The sequence below is a fragment of the Bos indicus genome, chromosome 10 (genome assembly GCF_029378745.1).
Source record: "Bos indicus isolate NIAB-ARS_2022 breed Sahiwal x Tharparkar chromosome 10, NIAB-ARS_B.indTharparkar_mat_pri_1.0, whole genome shotgun sequence".
Lineage (NCBI taxonomy): Eukaryota > Metazoa > Chordata > Mammalia > Artiodactyla > Bovidae > Bos > Bos indicus.
Genome location: NC_091769.1, coordinates 27,767,703 through 27,791,039, shown reverse-complemented (window position 1 = coordinate 27,791,039; position 23,337 = coordinate 27,767,703). Strand labels below are relative to the sequence as shown.

General features: G+C 37.2%; 1 protein-coding gene across 1 annotated transcript; it reads left to right on the top strand.

Moving 5' to 3' along the window:
• The first annotated feature begins 20,102 nt into the window (after positions 1–20,102).
• On the top strand, positions 20,103–21,035 carry LOC139185148 (olfactory receptor 4F3/4F16/4F29-like). Its single transcript, XM_070796793.1, has one exon. It carries the CDS (start codon positions 20,103–20,105, stop codon positions 21,033–21,035), a length of 933 nt encoding a protein of 310 aa, XP_070652894.1.
• The last annotated feature ends 2,302 nt before the right edge of the window (positions 21,036–23,337 follow it).

Here is a 23,337-nt window from a genome sequence, read left to right as displayed (position 1 = left end):
ATAATGATAGAAGAATTTTATCCTGATCATCATGTCACCTGTATCTGAAATTTTAGAATTAGCTTTTTTTTGTTCATTAGAGATTAATTTGAGTGTTACCACAGTCTTTAAGAATGCTCCTCTTCCTTAAAGATGATGAAGATTTAAACAAATAAAACTTTAATTCAAAACTTATGTTGATGCATATGGGATTCCACATATGTGTACTAATTATAATTATAAATCATTTCTTTCTAGGTAGTTTCTTTGCCTCTCTTTTCTCTTGTAACTATAAATTTATTATTATTTCAATATATCCATGTATTTACTCATAATCTGCCTCTTGAGGTAACTTATATGCTAATTATTCAATTACCATTAAATCTAAGTAGACTGTGAAAGGATAGATATGCATATTACAGTCTCCTGAGACTCACTGAACAGCAACAACAGCAATAACAAAGAGATATAATGAAAAAGTCGATAGAGACATTTAAGTCAAATCATAAAAAATACATAAATAATCCAAAAAAGAGACAACAAGGGGTAAGGAAAAGAACAAAAACTGGGAGAAACAGAAAATAAATGATAAAATGGTAAAGCTAAATGACCATTTTAATAATCTCATTAAATATAAAGGTCTGCATACTAATTGAAGACAAGTCATCAAATTAGGGGAAAAACCCTAAATATATGCTGTGTACAAGAAACTCACTTTAAATATTATATATATGTGTGTATATATGTATATATATATGTTATATGTAGAAGAATGGAAAGTATACCATGTAAATGCTAATCAAAAGAAAATGGGAGCAGTTATATCAGTTAGGAAACAGGAAACCTATGTAAGGCTATCAACCAATTTTATCCAGTAATCATTTGCAGAAAAACCTACCTGACAACAGCAAAATGTATACTCTTTTCTCAAGTGCACATGAAATATTCTTGAAGACAGAACATATTCTGGACAATAAATCAGACTTACCAAATTAAAAGAATTAAAATTACACAAAAAAATTCTCTGAAAGTAATAGAATTAAACTAAAAATAAATGGAAAGATATCTGAAAATTCTCCTAATAATTGGAAATTAAACAGTATACTTCACATAATACATAGGTCATAAAGAAAGTGATAAGGGAAATTACAAAGTATGTGAGTTGAATGGAAATGAAAATACAATATCAAAATTTGTGGAATTTGGCTAGAGCAGTGTTTAAAAAGTTTATACAATTTAAAGCTAATATTAAAAAATAAAAAAATTATTAAACCAGTTAATATTTCACTTTAGGATGAGAAGAGAAAGTTAAATACGGATAAAGAGAATGAAGAAAACAATAATGATAATAGAAAAAAAAAAACTTCTTGAAAATAGAAAAATCTATAAAGAAATAACATTGAAACCAAAAGGAAAATTTTTTTCTAATTTTATTTTATTTTTAAACTTTACATAATTGTATTAGTTTTGCCAAATATCAAAATGAATCTGCCACAGGTATACATGTGTTCCCCATCCTGAACCCTCCTCCCTCCTCCCTCCCCATACCATCCCTCTAATTTTTGAGAAATATCAATACAATTGAAAGAGATTGCTGAGAAGGTTAAAATGTCATTATTAGAAGGGGAAAATATCTCACTATACTCTAGACACATCAAGAGAATAATCATAAGATATTATGAGTAACTTATGCCCATACTTTTAATTCTAATGAAATATATTAATTCTTGAAAAATATGAAATATACAAGTTGACTTAAGTATAAACAAACAACTTGAATAGTTTTATATTAGCTAAGGAAATTGAATTCCTAGTTTAAAACCCTTCATCCAAAATCTCTAAAAGTCCAGATAAATTTTACTGGCAAATTCTGTCAGACATTTATGGTAGAGATATATCAATTTTACACAAATTTCCCAGAAAATCATAGGGAGGGAACTTCCCAACTTAGTTTCTGAGATCAACATTGCTGTGATATAAAAAAAAAAAGACACTATAAGAAACAAAGAAAAACAAAAAAATACAGATTAATATCCACCATAAACAGAGACACCAAATGCTCAACAAAGTATTTGACAGTCAGGATAGGATATAAATAGATGTGATAAATACATCATAACTAAGTGGGGTTTAGTCAAGGAATGAAAGGCAGGCTGAAGAGTTCAGTATCAATTGACAGAAAAAAAGATTTAAAACTACATGATTGTCTTAATAGATGTAAAAAGAAAAGGACAAAATTAAATACCTAGGGGCTTCCTTAGTATCTCAGTCAGTAAAGAATCCACCTGCAATGCAGGAGACCTGAGTTCACTCCCTGGGTCAGGAAGATCCCTTGGAGGAGGAAATGGCAATCCACACCAGTGTTCTTGCCTGGGAAATCCCATGGACAGAGGGACCTGGTGGGCTACTGTCCATGAGGTCTCAAGAGTCAGACACGACTTACCAACTAAACCACTATTCATGATAAAAATTCTCAATAAAGGGAAAAAAGGAATTTCCTTAATCTGATTAAGACCATCAACAAAATCTTACAGCTAACATTATACTCATTGGTGAAAGACTGAATATTTCATTCTAAGACTGGGAACAAGGCAAAGATTTGCATCCTTACCACTCCTACTTATAATCACACTAGATATCCCAGCCAGTGGAATAAGGCAAGAGAAGAAGAGACATGCAGTTTAGAAAGGAAGAAATAAAATTGTCTCCATGCACTAAAGATAAGATTTTCTATATAGTAAATTCTAATGAATGTGTAAAACAAGCTTCAAAAACTAAAGTGAGCTCTGTAATATATAAAATTCAGTTGTATTTCTACATACTGGAGATGAACAGTTGGAAGCCAAAATATTTATTTTAAAGATGACATTTATGATAGCACTTATAAACATGGAATACTTAACTGTAGATATAACAAGTGTATGCTGATAATTACAAAACACTGATGCAATAAATCAAAAAATATATAAGGTGGCTGAGATGGTAAAGAATCTGCCTTCAGTGCAGGAGACCTGGGTTCGATCCCTGGGTTGGGAAGATTCTCTGGAGGACGGTGTGGCAACCCACTCCAGTATTGTTGCCTGGAGAACCTCCATGGACAGAGGAGCCTTCTGGGCTATATAGTCCATGGGGTCGCAAAGAGTTGGACACAACAGAGTGACTAAGCACATCAGAAATCATAAATTGGAACACTGTGACGTTAGTCATATGTCAATTCTTGCCAAAGTCATCCATAGATTCAACAAAGTCCCAGTCAAAACACCATCATTGTCAGGTTTTGGTATTAGGGTGATGGTGGCCTCATAGAATGAGTTTGGAAGTTTACCTTCCTCTGAAATTTTCTGGAAGAGTTTGAGTAGGATAGGTGTCAGCTCTTCTCTAAATTTTTGGTAGAATTCAGCTGTGAAGCCGTCTGGTCCTGGGCTTTTGTTTGCTGGAAGATTTCTGATTACAGTTTCAATTTCTATGCTTGTGATGGGTCTGTTAAGATTTTCTATTTTTTCCTCGTTCAGTTTTCGGAAGTTGTACTTTTCTAAGAATTTGTCCGTTTCTTCCACGTTGTCCATTTTATTGGCATATAATTGTTGATAGTAGTCTCTTATGATCCTTTGTATCTGTGTTGTCTGTTGTGATCTCTCCATTTTCATTTCTAATTTTATTGATTTGATTTTTCTCCCTTTGTTTCTTTATGAGTCTGGCTAATGGTTTGACAATTTTATTTATCCTTTCAAAGAACCAGCTTTTGGCTTTGTTGACTTTTGCTATGGTCTCTTTTGTTTCTTTTGCATTTATTACTGCCCTAATTTTTAAGACTTCTTTCCTTCTACTAACCCTGGGGTTCTTCATTTCTTCCTTTTCTAGTTGCTTTAGGTGTAGAGTTAGGTTATTTATTTGACTTTTTTCTTGTTTCTTGAGGTATGCCTGTATTGCTATGAACTTTTCCCTTAGCACTGCTTTTACAATGTCCTATAGGTTTTGGGTTGTTGTGTTTTCATTTTCATTCATTTCTATGCATATTTTGATTTCTTCTGTGATTTGTTGGTTATTCAGCAGCGTGTTGTTCAGCCTCCATATGTTGGAATTTTTAAAAGTTTTTCTCCTGTAATTGACATCTAATCTTACTGCACTGTGGTCAGAAAAGATGCTTGGAATGATTTCAATTTTTTTGAATTTACCAAGGCTAGATTTATAGCCCAGGATGTGATCTATCCTGGAGAAGGTTCCATGTGCGCTTGAGAAAAAGGTGAAATTCATTGTTTTGGGATGAAATGCCCTATAGATATCAAATAGGTCTAACTGGTCTATTTTATCATTTAAAGATTGTGTTTCTTTGTTAATTTTCTGTTTAGTTGATGTATCCATAGGTGTGAGTGGGGTATTAAAGCCTCCCACTATTATTATGTTATTTAATTTCTCCTTTCATACTTGTTAGCATTTGTCTTACATATTGCGGTGCTCCTATGTTGGGTGCATATATATTTATAATTGTTATATCTTCTTCTTGGATTGATCCTTTGATCATTATGTAGTGTCCTTCTTTGTCTCTTTTTACAGCCTTTGTTTTAAAGTCTATTTTATGTGATATGAGTATTGCTACTCCTGCTTTCTTTTGGTCTCTATTTGCATGGAAAATCTTTTTCCAGCCCTTCACTTTCAGTCTGTATGTGTCCCCTGTTTTGAGGTGGGTCTCTTGTAGACAACATATATAGGGGTCTTGTTTTTGTATCCATTCAGCCAGTCTTTGTCTTTTGGTTGGGGCATTCAACCCATTTACATTTAAGGTAATTATTGATAAGTATGATCCCATTGCTATTTACGTTATTGTTTTGGGTTCAAGTTTATATACCGTTTATACAGGCCAATATCACTGATGAACATAGTTGCAAAAATCCTTAACAAAATTCTAGCAATCAGAATCCAACAACACATTAAAAAGATCATACACCATGACCAAGTGGGCTTTATCCAAGGGATGCAAGGATTCTTCAATATCCGCAACATTAACCACATTAACAAATTGAAAAATAAAGGCCATATGATTATCTCAATAGATGCAGAAAAAGCCTTTGATAAAATTCAACATCCATTTATAATAAAAACTCTCCATAAAGCAGGAATAGAAGGAACATACCTCAACATAATAAAAGCTATATATGACAAACCCACAGCAAACATTATCCTCAATGGTGAAAAATTGAAAGCATTTCCCCTAAAGTCAGGAACAAGACAAGGGTGCTCACTCTCACCACTACTATTCAACATAATTTTGGAAGTTTTGGCCACAGCAATCAGAGCAGAAGAAGAAATAAAGGGAATCCAAATTGGAAAAGAAGAAGTAAAACTCTCACTGTTTGCAGATGACATGATCCTCTACATAGAAAACCCTAAAGACTCCACCAGAAAATTACTAGAAATAATCAATGCATATAGTAAAGTTGCAGGATGTAAAATCAACACACAGAAATCCCTTGCATTCCTATACACTAATAATGAGAAAACAGAAAGAGAAATTAAGGAAACAATTCCATTCACCATTGCAACGAAAAGAATAAAATACTTAGGAATATATCAACCTAAAGAAACTAAAGATTTGTATATAAAAAACTATAAAACACTGGTGAAAGAAATCAAAGAGGACACTAATAGATGGAGAAATATATCATGTTCATGGATTGGAAGAATCAATATAGTGAAAATGAATATACTACCCAAAGCAATCTATAGATTCAATGCAATCCCTATCAAGCTACCAACGGTATTTTTCACAGAGCTAGAACAAATAATTTCACAATTTGTATGGAAATACAAAAATCCTCAAATAGCCAAAGCAATCTTGAGAAAGAAGAACGGAATTGGAGGAATCAACCTGCCTGACTTCAGGCTCTACTACAAAGCCACAGTCATCAAGACAGTATGGTACTTGCACAAAGACAGAAATATAGATCAATGGAACAAAATAGAAAGCCCAGAGATAAACCCATGCACCTATGGATATCTTATCTTTGACAAAGGAGGCAAGAATATACAATAGAGAAAACACAATCTCTTTATTGAGTGGTGCTGGGAAAACTGGTCAACCACTTGTAAAAGAATGAAACTAGAACACTTTCTAACACCATACACAAAAATAAACTCAAAATGGATTAAAGATCTAAATGTAAGACCAGAAACTATAAAACTCCTAGAGGAGAACATAGGCAAAACACTCTCAGACATAAATCACAGCAGGATCCTCTATGACCCACCTCCCAGAATATTGGAAATAAAAGCAAAAATAAACAAATGGGATCTAATTAAAATTAAAAGCTTCTGCACAACAAAAGAAACTATAAGCAAGGTGAAAAGACAGCCTTCAGACTGGGAGAAAATAATAGCAAATGAAGCAACCGACAAATAATTAAACCAAAAATATACAAGCAACTCCTGCAGCTCAATTCCAGAAAAATAAGTGACCCAATCAAAAAATGGGCCAAAGAACTAAATAGACATTTCTCCAAAGAAGACATACAGATGGCTAACAAACACATGAAAAGATGCTCAACATCACTCATTATCAGAGAAATGCAAATCAAAACCACAATGAGGTACCATTTCACGCCAGTCACAATGGCTGTGATCCAAAAGTCTACAAGCAATAAATGCTGGAGAGAGTGTGGAGAAAAGGGAACCCTCGTACACTGTTGGTGAGAATGCAAACTAGTACAGCCACTATGGAGAACAGTGTGGAGATTCCTTAAAAAACTGGAAATAGAACTGCCATATGACCCAGCAATCCCACTGCTGGGCATACACACCGAGGAAACCAGAACTGGGGTACACGTGTGCCCCAATGTTCATCGCAGCACTGTTTTTAATAGCCAGGACATGGAAGCAACCTAGATGTCCATCAGCAGATGAATGGATAAAGAAAGCAGTGGTACATATACACAATGGAGTATTACTCAGCCATTAAACAGAATGCATTTGAATTAGTTCTAATGAAGTGGATGAAATTGGAGCAATTATACAGAGTGAAGTAAGCCAGGAAGAAAAACGCCAATACAGTATACTAATGCATATATATGGAATTTAGAAAGATGGTATTGATAACCCTGTATGCGAGACAGCAAAAGAGACACAGAAGTATAGAACAGTCTTTTGGACTCTATGGGAGAGGGAGGGGGGGGATGATTTGGGAGAATGGCATTAAAAAATGTATAATATCATATAAGAAATGAATCGCCAGTCCAGGTTCGATGCAGGATACAGGAAGCGTGGGGCTGTTGCACTGGGATGACCCAGAGGGATGGTATGGGGAGGGAGGTGGGAGGGGGGTTCAGGATGGGGAACACATGTACACCCATGGCGGATGCATGTTGATGTATGGCAAAACCAATACAATATAGTTACATAAAAAAAAAAAAAATCAGATTTTTAAAGATATCAACAAACAGATTTTAAAATCTTTATGGAAATGCAAAGGAACTATAATAGCCAAAATAAATTTTTAAAAAGTAAAATTGAATTTTAAAATGTATACATAGATCAAGTAACAGAAAGAAGAATCAAGAAATAAACCTACAAATATGTTAAAACACAATTCAATGGAGAACAGGGAGTTGTTTCAACAAATCGTGCTGAAATAAACATTTATAAGGGCTACCCAGTTGGCACAGTGGTGAAGAATCTGCCTGCCAGTGCAGGAGATGCAAGAGATGTGGGTTGGATCCCAGGGTTGGGAAGATCCCCTGGAGTAGGAAATGGCAACCTGCTCCAGTATTCCTGCCTGGAAAATTCCATGGATAGAGAAGCCTGGCTGTCTATGTAGTTAGAAAGAGTCAGACATTGAGCACACACAAACAAACATTCATAATGAAAATTAAAGCTCAAGCTATATCTGACACCTTTTTAACTCAAAAATGGTCATAGACCTAAATGTAAAATCTAAAACAATAAAACCTCTAGAAGAAAGTATTAGAGAAAATTTAGTCACCTGAAGCTAGTAAAGATTTCTGAGATATGAAACCAAAAACATAAAATACAAAAAGTTATAAATTGTTCTTCAGCAAAATTGAAAATGTCTGCTCTGTTAATGAAATGACAACCCATATAAGTGGGATGAGTATATTTGCATATCACATATCTGAAAAATGACTTGTATTTTGAATCTATAGGGAACTCTCAGTAATAAAAAAAAGATGCAATTTAAAGTAACAAAAGGCTTGAACAGATACTTTACCAAACAAAATCTGTAACTTAAGGAAGAAAGAGAATAAAAATTGGATAAAGTTCTAAATGCATATATAGGCCAACCCTTTGATATCTATGTAATTTAGATAATCTGTCTAAGAATATGTAACTACATCTACTTCACAGTGTGGTTGTGGAGATTTAACAGACTGTGCATGAAAGTGTTATTTCTGAAGTCAATTTAACCTCAATTCCTTATATATTCTCTCTACCTTTTTTCATGGAATATTGTATGGTTTTATCTCCATGTACTGGGCTTCTCTGGTGGCTCAGATGGTAAAGAATCTGCCTGCAGTGCAGGAGAACCAGGTTCAATCCCTGGGTTGAGAAGATCCCCTGGAGAAGGGAATGGCAACCCACTCCAGTATTCTTGCCTGGAAAATTCCATTGACAGAGAAGCCTCGTAGGCACAGTCCATGGGGTCACAAAGAGTCAGACAGGACTGAGTGACTAACACTTTCACTATTATTCTTATTATATATTTTGTGTTTAAGTTGAATATTATTGTAATATCAACATAGAAATGATGAGATTATTATACTAACACATATATATGGAATTTAGAAAGATGGTAACAGTAACCCTGTATACGAGACAGCAAAAGAGACACTGATGTATAGAACAGTCTTTTGGACTCTGTGGAAGAGGGAGAGGGTGGGATGATTTGGGAGAATGGCATTGAAATATGTATAATATCATATATGAAATGAGTCGCCAGTCCATGTTCAATGCATGATACTGGATGCTTGGGGCTGGTGCAATGGGACGACCCAGAGGGATGGTATGGGGAGGGAGGAGGGAGGAGGGTTCAGGATGGGGAACACATGTATCCCTGTGGCGGATTCATTTTGATATATGGCAAAACCAATACAATATTTTAAAGTTAAAAAATAAAATAAAAATGCTGCTGTGGCATTTACCTTTAATCATCATAAAGATTAAAATAGCTCTAAAACATGTTCAGTGGTACCTTTGTCATAAGAAACCTGAATGTCTCATTTTTCCTCATTTACAGCTTCTTTGCCTGGCTACAGTAGGAAAACCAAAACGACCACAGGTGATAATCACCCAGGCCAACTGACTTCACTTTAGCAGTCCCAGATCTCCACAGCATCACTTGGTCACTACCCTCTGGGGTTGTAATTAGCTGCTGCTTTGAGTGTTTTATACTATTCGTGTGTGTCTGTAATGATCCTGCATAGGACCTGGTTGATTTTGGGAGAACTATATCTGTCTGAATCTTTAATGATGGTGTTTTCTTAGTTCCCTTGACAAAACAGGTAGGTGGGGCAAAAATAAAATCAGTAGTGAATAAATTACTACTAGCCAAGTTTTCTGTATTCCAGGAATGTAAAAACTGAGTTTTTCTGTAGCTCGCTGTGATGTTAACCTTCTGTGGAAGTTTTCTGCCCGCACTAGAGAAGGAGGATAGAGTAGGGATCAGGCCCATGAAGAGGAGTCATGTATATGGACAGTTGAAGGTATGAGTTAGGGGAAGTGCACAACAAGCCTTCAAAGAATGAGCATAAATCTGTAGAAGAATATCAGGGAACGCTCATCTTCTTTTCTAAGTATCTCAAGTGTTGGTCCTTACGTTAAAATTTTAATTTTTTTGGTATCATGTGTTTTTCTTTCTGGCCTGTGATTTATTGTCAGTCTGACTATATAGTTGTACTATACAGTGACTAGAAATGTTTCAGCCCTTTGTAACCTCCTGTTTCGCCTGCCATTTTATTTCTCTGTCTTTTCATCCTAATAGTTAAAGTTCTTTTTGGTTGATTTCAAGCTGCTGAGCATTGCTGGTATGTGTTACAATAGAGTGGCATGTAGAGTCTCTGAAAACTTTGTCTTCTAGCCCCTGCTGCTGCTGCTAAGTCACTTCAGTCGTGTCTCACTCTGTGTGACCCCATAGAGGCAGCCCACCAGTCTTCCCCGTCCCTGGGATTCTCCAGGCAAGAACACGGGAGTGGGTTGCCATTTCCTTCTCCAATGCATGAAAGTGAAAAGTGAAAGTGAAGTCGCTCAGTCGTGTCCGACTCTGAGTGACCCCATGGACTGCAGCCTACCAGGCTCTTCCGTCCATGGGATTTTCCAGGCAAGAGTACTGGAGTGGGGTGCCATTGCCTTCTTCGTTCTAGCCCCAATGGCGTCCTTTTATTCATTCATTCATTCTTTGACAACTCATCACATTTATTATATGATTAATTCCTTAATGAACCCATTTGATATTTATAATGTGTGCCTATGATACACTGGCCCTAAACCACCTGTTTCCAAAGTAGAAAACATATGTCAACTGGTATCTCAATTTATTTTATTTCTTCCCTTTACTCTATCATCCCACTCTCTTCACTGTCCCATCATTTCTCTATTCCCTCCATTAGTTCTCAGTTTTCATGCTTGGTTCTTGATTCACTCTTCTTGATTCACTTTTTGGCTTCTATGGCTCACAGCCCATTGTCCTCCTGTCTCCCGGATTGTTCTGCCCAAGTCTTTGGCTCCTTTGCTTCCTTTCACACTATCAGTGTAACGTTCTACATGGTGGGATCTTTGCTTTATTTCATTTATCTTGTCTTTTCCCTCTGTACTCTTGCTCTCAGAGAACTAATTCACTCTTATATATTAATTTATCACTCTTACGTGAGTTATGATACAATTATGTCTTGAATCTATACTTCTTTCCATATATCCTGTCCCATATTTCCACCTGGTATCTCACTAATAACTTAAACTCTAATTGCTTAATATAAACATGATAATCTATTTTCTCCACCTTTGTAAATTCCATGTCCAACTACCCTCTTTTAAAAAATGAATCCACAATTGTCCTATTCATCCACACATCTTGGTGTCACTTTTGACTTCTGTCTTTCATGTTCACATCAACTTTAATTCATCACCAGTTTCTCTGGGTTTTTACTTCTCAATATTTCTCTCTTCTGTATCAATACTGTTGCAGATCAACTATCTAGTCCTCGTCAGCAGCATGGCCTCCCAGATCTGCTTTATTTCATCATTCTCTTAAGAGGATTCCCTGCTTCCATTGCTTCTTTCCTCCAGTTGCCCTATCACAGTAGTGGGTAGAGTATCTGCCTTAATAACTAGCCTCATCATCAATTCCTTGCACACTCTCTGTCATTGACTTCCTGTAATTATTTAATGTCTTGAATAACTGAGATTAGTTCTCAATGTCAGGCAGAAACTAATCTGTACCAGTCTTTCTTCTCTTTTCTGAAACAATGTCTATGAAATAGACAATCTGCATGCTTCACCATTAACCTAGTGAATACCAAAGTTATGTATTTTTAATATTTTACCATTTGATTGAAATGACATTTTAGATCCCATGTTCATATATTGTACTATTTACCATGTCTTAAAAGTATATACAGTGTTATATTTGCTATGCTGTCTTTTTTAATCTTTGGAATTACCTTTTCCCACTCTTCTCATATTTTAGAGATCTATTCCACTTCTGTGACCTACATCACACAATGCCTGATGTATATTTATATAAGTGTTTGATAAAGATTGACTTTGTACAACATTGGTCTTTTACGAGACCTAGTATATAGAAGCAAATTCATTTTAAATTAACAAAATGAATAAGTGAGGAGATAAGAATGGGAAAAGAACATTATTAAGACTTCAGTCTTGAATAACCATTTGACTTTATTATATGCCTAAACTGCTTCTTTTTTTTCACTTGTACAGTCAAAGTGAAAGTCATAACTAAAGAATTTAATATGCCAAATGAAAAAGACAGTTTGGAGAAAATTATATTTTCCTTAGCAGCTGATATTGCATACTTTGGCTTCCTTGTCTCAGCAGATCAATACATATTTGCTCCTGGATGGACCCAGCCTTCAGAAATCCCTTGAAGAACCTGCTCTTGCCCTTTCTTCCTACTTGCCCCACTTTTAACCATAAAGACAAGAGAAACATCCACTGTTAGGGAAAAGTTAACTTTTTTAATGTGAGAAATTGAAATTTATGGCTTTGGATTATTGGGATGGCAGTAGTGAAAAGGTCACAACCTGATGAGAGCACTAAGCTTCTTCCTGCAACCTTAGGCTCTCCGGTTAATACATTCCTTGAGAAGTAAAAGTATTTGGGAAATGTTCTTAATTGATTGGGTGCAAGTGTAGGCATAAATAAGGTCTAGTTTAAATATTAATAATTTAGAATAATGAAGGATTCAGAATATCAGGAATAATTATTTATACTTAATAACCACTTAGGGCTTCCCAGGTGGCACTAGTGGTAAAGAACCCACCTGTCAATGCAGGAGACATAAAAGACTTGGGTTCAATCCCTGGGTGGGGAAGATCCCTTGGAGGAGGGCATGGCAACCCATTCCAGTATTCTTACCTGGAGAATCCCATGGACAGAGGAGTCTGGAGTGCTGCAGTCCATAGGATTTCAGAGTCAGAATTGACAGAAGCAACTGACCACGCACGCATATGTGCTAGGTTATGAGGTAGATATGTTTACATACATATCATATATTTCTCACAACAACCTACAAGGGAGGTATTATTATCTCAATGAGAAATAGTGAGAAAACTGAATCTCAGATAAAGTAACTTTTCCATGCTCACACAGCAAATTTGCAGCTGAGCTTCAACTAAAATATAAAAGACTAATGCCAAAGTCCAAGCTATTAACCATTCCACTATAATGCATGAAAAGAAATCTGTGAAGTTTTGCATTTTTGGACTGAGGAAATTAAGAGATGAATGTTTGAAAATGATTTCTGGACTTTTTAATATGAACATATAGCCATGTGATAAATCCACCACATAGAAGAACCACACCTTTGAAAATAACAATACTGTGACCCTAATAGCAGATGCTGCCCAGACAGAGAGCCCTCCTGGGATGGTAGAATATAAAGAACACATACATGGGGGAGAATTTTATGTGCTTGTTGTCTATTGTCCTGTACACCTTTTTCTGCTTAGTATATGATAGACTCCTCAAGTCATAATAAGAGTTGAATTTTTTTACTGTGAATTAAAGGTATATATCATTGTGCAGAGTGAAGGCAACCTGCCATTCATTTTCAAGTGTGGTTTTCACAGAAACTCTGTGAGCCTGACTGGGCAGGTAATAGAACCATCTGCCTTCCTTAAATGCAACCCAATGTTGCAAAGTCAGGAGCAGCCCTGAATCAATGAATTAAAGGTGAGAGGGTGATGTTCTCCTTAACTGACTTGGGTTCTCAGAAATAGAGGCATGGTATTTCACACTCTCTGAACCCTTATGTGTTCTCTCTGTTCTCCTCTTGCTTCTTCTTTTTTTTTTTGTCATTGTGCATATCTTTTCTAATTTCTCCTCTATCAAATCTTTAAGATTTTATTTTAAATTTTATTTTAAAATTTTATTTTAAATTTATTTTATTTATTTTAATAATAAACTTTATTTTATTTTAGTTTAAAATTTTATTTTAAATTCTCCTCTATCTAATCTTTAAGAATTTATTTTAAATTCATTCTTTCTCTCTATTTTATTTTTCTATGCACCCATAAACTTTTGGAAAACAGGTTGAGTGCTGGCTATTGGTTTGGAGACGAATGCTAGCTAATCCCCAACGAGAAATGTGTTGTAAAGCTATAGGAGTCTTCTCACTGGAAGTCTAATGGTCTTATCTACTCTAAGTTTTTAAGTAAGAAACTTTCCCTTAAGTGTATTTAAACTATTGAAAAAGATGATGGGGAGAATCAAGAATAATAAAGATGGAACGACTTTAATACAGCCTTGGGTTATTAATGCCTGTGTGCTCAGTTGCTCAGTCGTGTCTGACTCTTTGTGACCCTATGCACTTTTGCCTGCCAGACTTCTCTGTTCATGGGATTTCCTGTGCAAGAATACTAAAGTGGGTTGTCATTTCCTCTTCCAGAGGCTCTTCCTAACCCAAGGATAGAACCCAGGTCTCCTGCATCTCCTGCATTGGCAGGCAGATACTTACTACTGAATCACCCATAACCTCTCAATCGAGAACTATCTTTTGATTTTCTATGTGTCTGGGTATATACCATGAACTGTATACATGTGAATAATGGTGCTTGTTTGTATGCTGAATCACCTCAGTCTTGTCCAACTCTTTGCAACCCTGTGGACTGTAGCATGCCATGCACCTCTGTCCATGGGATTCTCCAGACAAGAATACTGGAGTGGGTTGCCATGCCCTCTTCCAGGGGATATTCTTGAGCCAGGAACTGAATTTGTGTCTTGTTTCTCATGCATTGCAGGCAGACTCTACCCACTGAGCAACCTGGGTAGCCTGTGAATAATGGTAGTTAATATTAAAGAGCATTTTCATATTATGTAATTCAAGATATTTACCAAAATTTGTATATATCTTCCTTCTTGCTTTCAGTAATTCTTCTAGACCCAGATAAGTATCTATGCCCTTGGAGCAGCTTAGCCACCTGGTATTGCTGACAGAAGTTATCTTCTATACTTGAATCTCTAGAACACACTTCCGCCACTTCCCCGCCCCCACCCCAAATCATCAAGATCTCACTATTCAATTGACATATTGTATTCTGCATTCAGTTCAGTTCAGTCACTCAGTCGTGTCTGACTCTTTGCTACCCCATGAATTGCAGCACGCCAGGCCTCCCTATCCATCACCAACTCCTGGAGTTCACTCAAACTCACGTCCATCGAGTCGGTGATCTTATCCTTATCCAGCCATCTTATCCTCTGTCGTCCCCTTCTTCTCCTGCCTTCAATCTTTCCCAGCATCAGGGTCTTTTCCAATGAGAGAGCTCTTCCCATCACGTGGCCAAAGTATTGGAGTTCCAGCTCCAACATTAGAACTTCCAATGAACACTCAGGACTGATATCCTTTAGGATGGACTGGTTGGATCTCCTTGCAGTCCAAGAGTCTTCTCCAACACCACAGTTCAAAAGCATCAATTCTTTGGCACTCAGCTTTCTTTATAGTCCAACTCTCACATCCATACATGACAACTGGAAAAACTATAGCCTTGACTAGATGGTCTTTTGTTGACAAAGTAATGTCTCTGCTTTATAATACGCTGTTTAGGTTGGTCATAACTTTCCTTCCGAGGAGTAAGTGTCTTTTAATTTCATGGCTGCAGTCACCATCTGTAGTGATTTTGGAGCCCAGAAAAACAAAGTCAGCCACTGTTTCCCCATCTATTTCCCATGAAGTGATGGGACCAGATGCCATGATCTTCGTTTTCTGAATGTTGAGCTTTAAGCCAACTTTTTCACTCCCCTCTTTCACTTTCATTGAGAGGCTTTTTAGTTCCTCTTCACTTTCTGCCATAAGGGTGGTGTCATCTGCATATCTGAGGTTATTGATAATTCTCCCTGCAATCTTGATTCCAGCTTGTGCTTCTTCCAGCCTAACGTTTCTCATGATGTACTCTGCATATAAGTTAAATAAGCAGGATGACAATATACAGCCTTGACAAACTCCTTTTCCTATTTGGAACCAGTCTGTTGTTCCACTTCCAGTTCTAACTGTTGCTTCCTGGCCTGCATACAGGTTTCTCAAGAGGCAGATCAGGTGGTCTGGTATTCCCATATCTTTCAGAATATCCCACAGTTTATTGTGATCCACACCGTCAAAGGCTTTGGCATAGTCAATAAAGCAGAAATAGATGGTTTTCTGGAACTCTCTTGCTTTTTTGATGAACCAGCAGATGTTGACAATTTGATCTCTGGTTCCTCTGTCTTTTATAAATCCAGCTTGAACATCTGGAAGTTCATGGTTCAGGTATTGCTGAAGCATGGCTTGGAGAATTTTAAACATCACTTTACTAGCATGTGAGATGAGTGCAATTGTGTGGTAGTTTGAGCATTCTTTGGCATTGCCTTTCTTTGGGATTGGAATGAAAACTGACCTTTTCCAGTCCTGTGGCCACTGCTGAGTTTTCCAAATTTGCTGGCATATTGAGTGCAGCACTTTCACAGCATCATCTTTCGGGATTTGAAATAGCTCCACTGGGATTCCATCACCTCCACTAGCTTTGATTGTAGTGATGCTTCCTAAGCCCCACTTGATTTCATATTCCAGGATGTTTGGCTCTCAGTGAGTGATCACACCATCGTGATTATCTGGGTCGTGAAGATCTTTTTTTGTACAGTTCTTCTGTGTATTCTTGCCACGTCTTCTTAATATCTTCTGCTTCTGTTATGTCCCTACCATATCTGTACTTTATTTAGCCCATCTCTGCATGAAATGTTCCCTTGGTATCTCTCATTTTCTTGAAGAGATCTCTAGTCTTTCCCATTCTGTTGTTTTCCTCTATTTGCATTGATCGCTGAGGAAGGCTTTCTTATCTCTCCCTGCTATTTTTGGAACTCTGCATTTAAATGGGTATGTCTTTCCTTTTCTCTTTTGCTTTTTGCTTCCCTTCTTTTCACAGCTATTTGTAAGGCCTCTTCAGACAGGCAGATTGCTTTTTTGCATTTCTTTTCCATGGGGATGGTCTTGCTCCCTGTCTCCTGTACAATGTCCCGAACCTCCATCCATAGTTCATCAGGCATTCTGTCTATCCGATCAGGTCCCTTAAGTCTATTTCTCACTTCCATTGTATAGTCCTAAGGGATTTGATTTAGGTCATACCTGAATGGTCTAGTGGTTTTCTCCACTTTCTCAAATTTCAGTCTGAATTTGGCAGTAAGGTGTTCATGGTCTGAGCCACAGTCAGCTCCGTGTCTTGTTTCTGCAGACTGTACAGAGCTTCTCCATCTTTGGCTGCAAAGAATATAATCAATCTGATTTCGGTGTCGACCATCTGGTGATGTCCATGTATAGAATCTTCTCTTGTGTTGTTGGAAGTGGGTGTTTGTTATGACCAGTGCATTTTCTTGGCAAAACTCTATTAGTCTTTGCCCTGCTTCATTCCGTATTCCAGGGCCAAATTTGCCTGTTACTCCAGGTGTTTCTTGCCTTCCTACTTTTACATTCCAGTCCCCTATAATGAAAAGGACATCTTTTTTTTTGGTGTTAGTTCTAAAAGGTCTTGTAGGTCTTCATAGAACCGTTCGACTTCAGCTTCTTCAGCGTTACTGGTTGGGGCATAGACTTGGATTACTGTGATATTGAATGGTTTGCCTTGGAAACGAACAGAGATCATTCTGTCGTTTTGGAGATTGCATCCAAGTACTGCATTTCGGACTCTTTTGTTGACCATGAGGGCCACTCCATTTCTTCTGAGGGATTCCTGCCTGCAGTAGTAGATATAATGGTCATCTGAGTTAAATTCACCCATTCCAGTCCATTTCAGTTCGCTGATTCCTAGAATGTCAACATTCAATCTTGCCATCTTTTGTTTGACCACTTCCAATTTGCCTTGATTCATGGACCTGACATTCCAGGTTCCTATGCAATATTGCTCTTTACAGCATCAGACCTTGCTTCTACCACCAGTCACATCCACAGCTGGGTATTCTTTTTGCTTTGGCTCCATCTCTTCATTCTTTCTTGAGTTATTTCTCCACTGATCTCCAGTAGCATATTGGGTACCTACTGACCTGGGGAGTTTCTGTTTCAGTAATGTTAATAATGGGTAGTGTATGAATACCTCTGGTTAGTTTTTATTTTCACCAAGAAAAATTATTATTTATTTATTTATTTTGTTAACTTGATCATTTTCTCTAGAGTCAATCTTTCTAGAATAAGAATCAACAGACCTAGCTTTTGGTTTCCAGTTCTTCCAGTTATGTAAACCTGGATGTGGCCTTGTGTTTTTCATGTGAATGATAACCATCTTGGACAAAATGGCCCATATATAATTCCACAATAGCTTTTCATCTCATAATACTGAGAATATGTGCTTTTCGTCACCAAAACCTTGGTCCTTTTTCAGTAATTACTGAGTTTCTTGTCTTCCCCCCATCCTGTGCCTCCACTACCTTCCTCTGCATGTCTATCCCATAAATCTTATCCCCTGGTGACTCTCTCCAACTTGATGAGCAGCAGAAATTGGTTGCTCCCTGCACCCTACTCCAAGCCTCAGGTTTCTGGTAACAGAAAGTGTGCACGTTGAGACTGTGGACCATTGGATTCGGAGATGATAGTGTAGTCAATATATGTAGATGAGAATAGAAAGACATTCATCCCAATGATGCTGACCCAGAATTGGAGTCAGAATATAATGACAGAGTCAGTTGTGTAGTCTGTGATGAAAGAGGGCACCAGTCAGATGGCCCTTTGAGTGAGAAGGTCTGAAGTTGTACCTAAAAAATGAAAGATATCAATATACCTGTTCTACTGCATTTCATTAAGTCCTAGATAAATTAACCTCTAGCAGATATTTTCAGGGACTGCTCTATTCTAGAAGGAGTGGTTGAGACAGGTGTCTGCACACAGAGAAACACAACACCATTGTCTGCTTACCCTCCACCTCACATATAAATACTATATGTATTAAAGAACTAACTAACTTTGTATATTATGATTTAAGGTCAAGAAGGAATCTCATCTGCCCTCCTATAATGGGACTTATTAGTGTTTGATATTCCTCATATTTTATAATTATAAATAAAAAATATAAAATACAAATTGCCTTGAAGATAAAATACCTGACTAGATTTCAAAGTAAAATTAAGCAGGATAATATCAGCTATCGGAATAGGTTATCATGCAGGTGATAATACTTTAAAGCATAAGGGGGTATCAGTGAACATAAGAGATGACATTAAGGGAAAGCTGAGACACCGATGAATTACTACTTAATATCTCAACTATTCCAAGTGCTGACTTCAATACCTTCACATGTATGAACAGAAAAATGCTTTCAGAGATATTTTACATCATCTGTGGCTGCTTTAGATATATACCTTAGCAGAAATTGCAGAAATTCCCCAAATATACATTTATTAGGTCTAGAGAAAGCTTTTCCCACCTAGCTGCTGTAGGCTCCATTATGAAAGTCTTACTGAGTTTTGAGTCCAGTTTAGGGATTTTGTAGTCATGAAAAATTATGTGGAAACTAGAGGCACCCAGAATAGCCATGGCCATGATAAAATGTCATGGAAACAGTGGTTGTTTTATTTCTTATTGAAGTCCACATACTTCCCCTGTTTTACTATACTTGTGGGACCTCCAGTTTTACATACCACATTCTCTTTATTTTGTCTCAATCTACAGCTTATCCTGAGATAGGGATAAAAGACAGGAGACTATCAGTTCATGTCTCATGTAACTTTCAATCCAGGTGACAATCGACCAGTGAATCATGTTTTCCTCTCATCACTACTTTTTGTCAGTGAATTGTGAGAAAAGTGGATTGTGAGAATATATATAAAAACATGATGGAGTATTTTGGAGATGAGGAATAGTCAATATCAAAGGTGAAATTTAAAATCTTTACTTATTGGCTATGTCAGATCTTAGTTCCAGCACGTGGGATCTTTGATGCATTATGTGGGATCTTTTGTTGAGATGCACAGACTCTATAGCTGTGACTGCAGAGCACTGGCTCAGTTGCTCCGAGGTATGTGGGATCTTAGTTCCCCAAGCAGGGGTCAAACCCCTGTTCCCTGCATGACAAGGTGTACATCTGACCAGAGGACCACTAGGGAAGTCCCCAGAAGTGATATAAACAGCTGATGAATTCCATGGACACGTTGGAATCTTTTGTATTTGCCTACTCTTAATTTAAGAACAGAATGTTGAAGTGAGAGTATTTGTGATGATAGGTTTGAAGTACTTTGCAGCTCAAACATTGTGATGATACTATGTTGATTGTTGTCTTTTTGCATGTGTATTTGAGGAATTGGATAGTTATATACTTTTCATTCATTATGAGAATACTGAAATCAGAAATTATCATCTCCATAATAACACTTTCCTCTTCATTTTCATATTTATCAGTATTTCAGTGGCAGCCCTGTTGGCTGGATCGATGGATGGAGGGAATCACTCGGTGTCTGAGTTTGTGTTTCTGGGACTCACTCATTCTTGGGGGATCCAGCTGCTCCTCCTGGTGTTCTCCTCTGTGCTCTATGTAGGAAGCATGGCTGGAAACATCCTCATTGTGTTTTCTGTGACTACTGATCCTCACTTACATTCCCCCATGTACTTCCTACTGGCCAGCCTCTCCTTCATTGACTTGGGAGCCTGCTCTGTCACTTCTCCCAAGATGATCTATGACCTTTTCAGAAAGCGTAAAGTCATTTCTTTTGGAGGCTGCATTGCTCAGATCTTCTTCATCCATGTCATTGGTGGGGTGGAGATGGTGCTGCTCATAGCCATGGCCTTTGACAGATATGTTGCCATATGTAAGCCTCTCCACTATCTGAGCATCATGAGCCCGAGGATGTGCATTTTGTTTCTGGCTGCTGCCTGGGCCCTTGGTGTCAGCCACTCACTGTTCCAGCTAGCATTTATTGTTAATTTGCCCTTCTGTGGTCCGAATGTATTGGACAGCTTTTACTGTGATCTTCCTCGGCTCCTCAGACTGGCCTGTACAGATACTTACAGACTTCAGTTCATGGTCACTGGCAATACTGGGTTTATCTGTGTTAGTTCCTTCTTTATACTCCTCATCTCCTATATGTTCATCCTGTTAACTGTTTGGAAACGCTCCTCAGGTGGTTCACCCAAGGCCCTGTCCACTTTGTCAGCTCACATCACTGTGGTTATTTTGTTTTTTGGTCCAATCATGTTTATCTATACTTGGCCACACCCCAGTTCCCAAATGGACAAGTTTCTTGCTCTTTCTGATGCTGTTCTCACTCCTTTTTTAAATCCAGTCATCTACACATTCAGGAACAAAGAGATGAAGGTAGCAATGAAGAGAGCTTTCAGACCATTCGTGAGTTTTAAGATTTCATAAATGATATTAAAAGGATTTTATCCTGATCATTATGTTGCCTGTATCTGGTATTATGAAATTAGCTCTTTCTAGTTCATTAGCTCTGAGTGTTACCACACTCTATAAGACTGCTTCTCTTCCCTAAAGAGAATAAACATTCAGACAAATAAAACCTTAATTCAAAATTTATGTTTATTTATATGGGATTACACACATATGTTCTAATTATAATCATTTCTTTCTAGCTAGTTTCTTTACTTCTCTTTTCTTTCAAAATTTTAAACTGATAATTGTTTCAATTTGTCCATATATTTACTCATAATCTACATCTTGAAGTAACCAAGATGCTAATTATTCCATTGATAATCTCCACATTTACCAAGAATGGGTCTTTTTCTCATTCCTTTGGTGAGTTGGATAATACTCACATGTCATCCAAGTCCTTCAGGTTTATTATATCAGTTATCTCTTTGTAATTTTGATGATATAGATATCTTCTTCAGCAGGAAAATTTTCTGTTAAGATTCTCCCTCAACAAGTTACAAAGTATCTGATTCCAGGCTAAGGAAATACCAGTCTCTCTGGCCTCATTGTCTTCTGCCTTTCTGCCTCTTTTCTCACTACTCTTTCTCTTAATTACCAATATTTTTTATTGGTGACATAAACCCTGTTGGGAAGATTTTTGAAAGCCTAAACAAATGACACTACTGGTTTCCTACTGTTCACATATAGGTATATTCATGAACCAATTATTCATTCTTTTATCTGTCTCCTAAAACCATTCATTTCTCTTTATATATGGCATTGTATTTATTCTGTATCTGGGATTGTTTCTAAGAATACGTTGAAGCACCTCAAGATGTATGGCCTGGAGGAGATAGAGATATGAATCAAATATTTTCAACGCAAATTTATAGAACATTTTGTAGTGCACTGTAAAAATCCAACATTAGTTTCCAGTGCTTGCCAAAGTGTCATACGTCCAGTATAGCCTATTTTTTCCATTTGTGTGCTGTGTGCTAAGTCACTCAGTTGTGCCCAACTCTTTGTGACCCCATGGACTGTATAGATTGCCAGGCTCCTCTGTCCATGGGATTCTTCAGGCAAGAATACTGGAATGGATTGCCATGCCCTCCTCCAGGGGATCTTCCTGACCTAGGGATCAAACCCACGTTCCTTAAGTCTCCTGCATTGGCAGACACTTTCTTCACCACTAGAACCACATGGGAAGCCCCAACATCCAGTCCAGATTCCTTCAAACCTACTCTGTACACAGGGATCCAAGTGATAGTCATAAATATCTAGTCTGTTCATATTGCCTTCCTTGGAGGAAGATTTTAAGTTTTCCTTGCCTTCTCATTCTCCTAGAAAGAGTATCCCACTACTTATTTCAGCCTCATCCTGAATAAATCTCCTCTCATTTTCTCTCAGTGTAGTTCCAGGTTTCACTCCCAGTGCCCACTCTGGCCTCAAGGGGAAGCACAGATTGTTTCCCCTTCAGGGAATCTTTTGTCTTCCATTCTTATTCAACATCTATTTATCATTTAGATTTTAGCTCCAGTTGCGTCTTCAGGAAATCTTTACTGACTTTGTTGCTTACATCAAATCCTCTATTACAATATGACAGTGTAACTTTCATGTTTGCAATTTTGCATTTGTTTCTGTGGTTGTTTAACTAATATCTGCCTCTGCCTCTAGTATATAAAACCTCAAGATGGGAGAACTATCAATCAATTGCACTGGGCACACTCCTGGCAATGGGGTAGTCAATAAATATTAAGATAACTTAATGAATTAATTTTATGCATCCTTTTATGTAATACTTTTATGTATTAAAATTTCTCTCTATATGATGTTTTATTTCTTTTTGTGTGTGGTTTCTTTTAATAACTTTGAAGGTTTATAGTTTTTTTTTAATTTATTTATTTTAATTGGAGGTTAATTAGTTTACAATATTGTATTGGTTTTGGCATACATCAACATGAATCTGCCACAGGTATACACGTGTTCCCTATCCTGAACCCCCCTCCCACCACCCTCCCCATACCGTCCCTCTTGGTCATCCCAGTGCACCATCCCCAAGCATCCTGTATCATGCATCCAACCTGGACTGCTGATTCGTTTCACATATGATAATATACATGTTTCAATGCCATTCTCCCAAACCAACCCACTCTATCCCTCTCCCACAGAGTCCAAAAGACTGTTCTATACATCTCTGTCTTTTTTGCTGTCTCACATACAGGGTTATCATTACCATCTTTCTAAATTCCATATATATGTGTTAGTATACCACCCTTATGGCAGAAAGTGAAGAGGAACT

Coding starts and splice junctions, on each gene's coding strand:
- LOC139185148 (XM_070796793.1), top strand. CDS start 20,103: ATGGATGGAGGGAATCACTCGGTGTCTGAGTTTGTGTTTCTGGGACTC.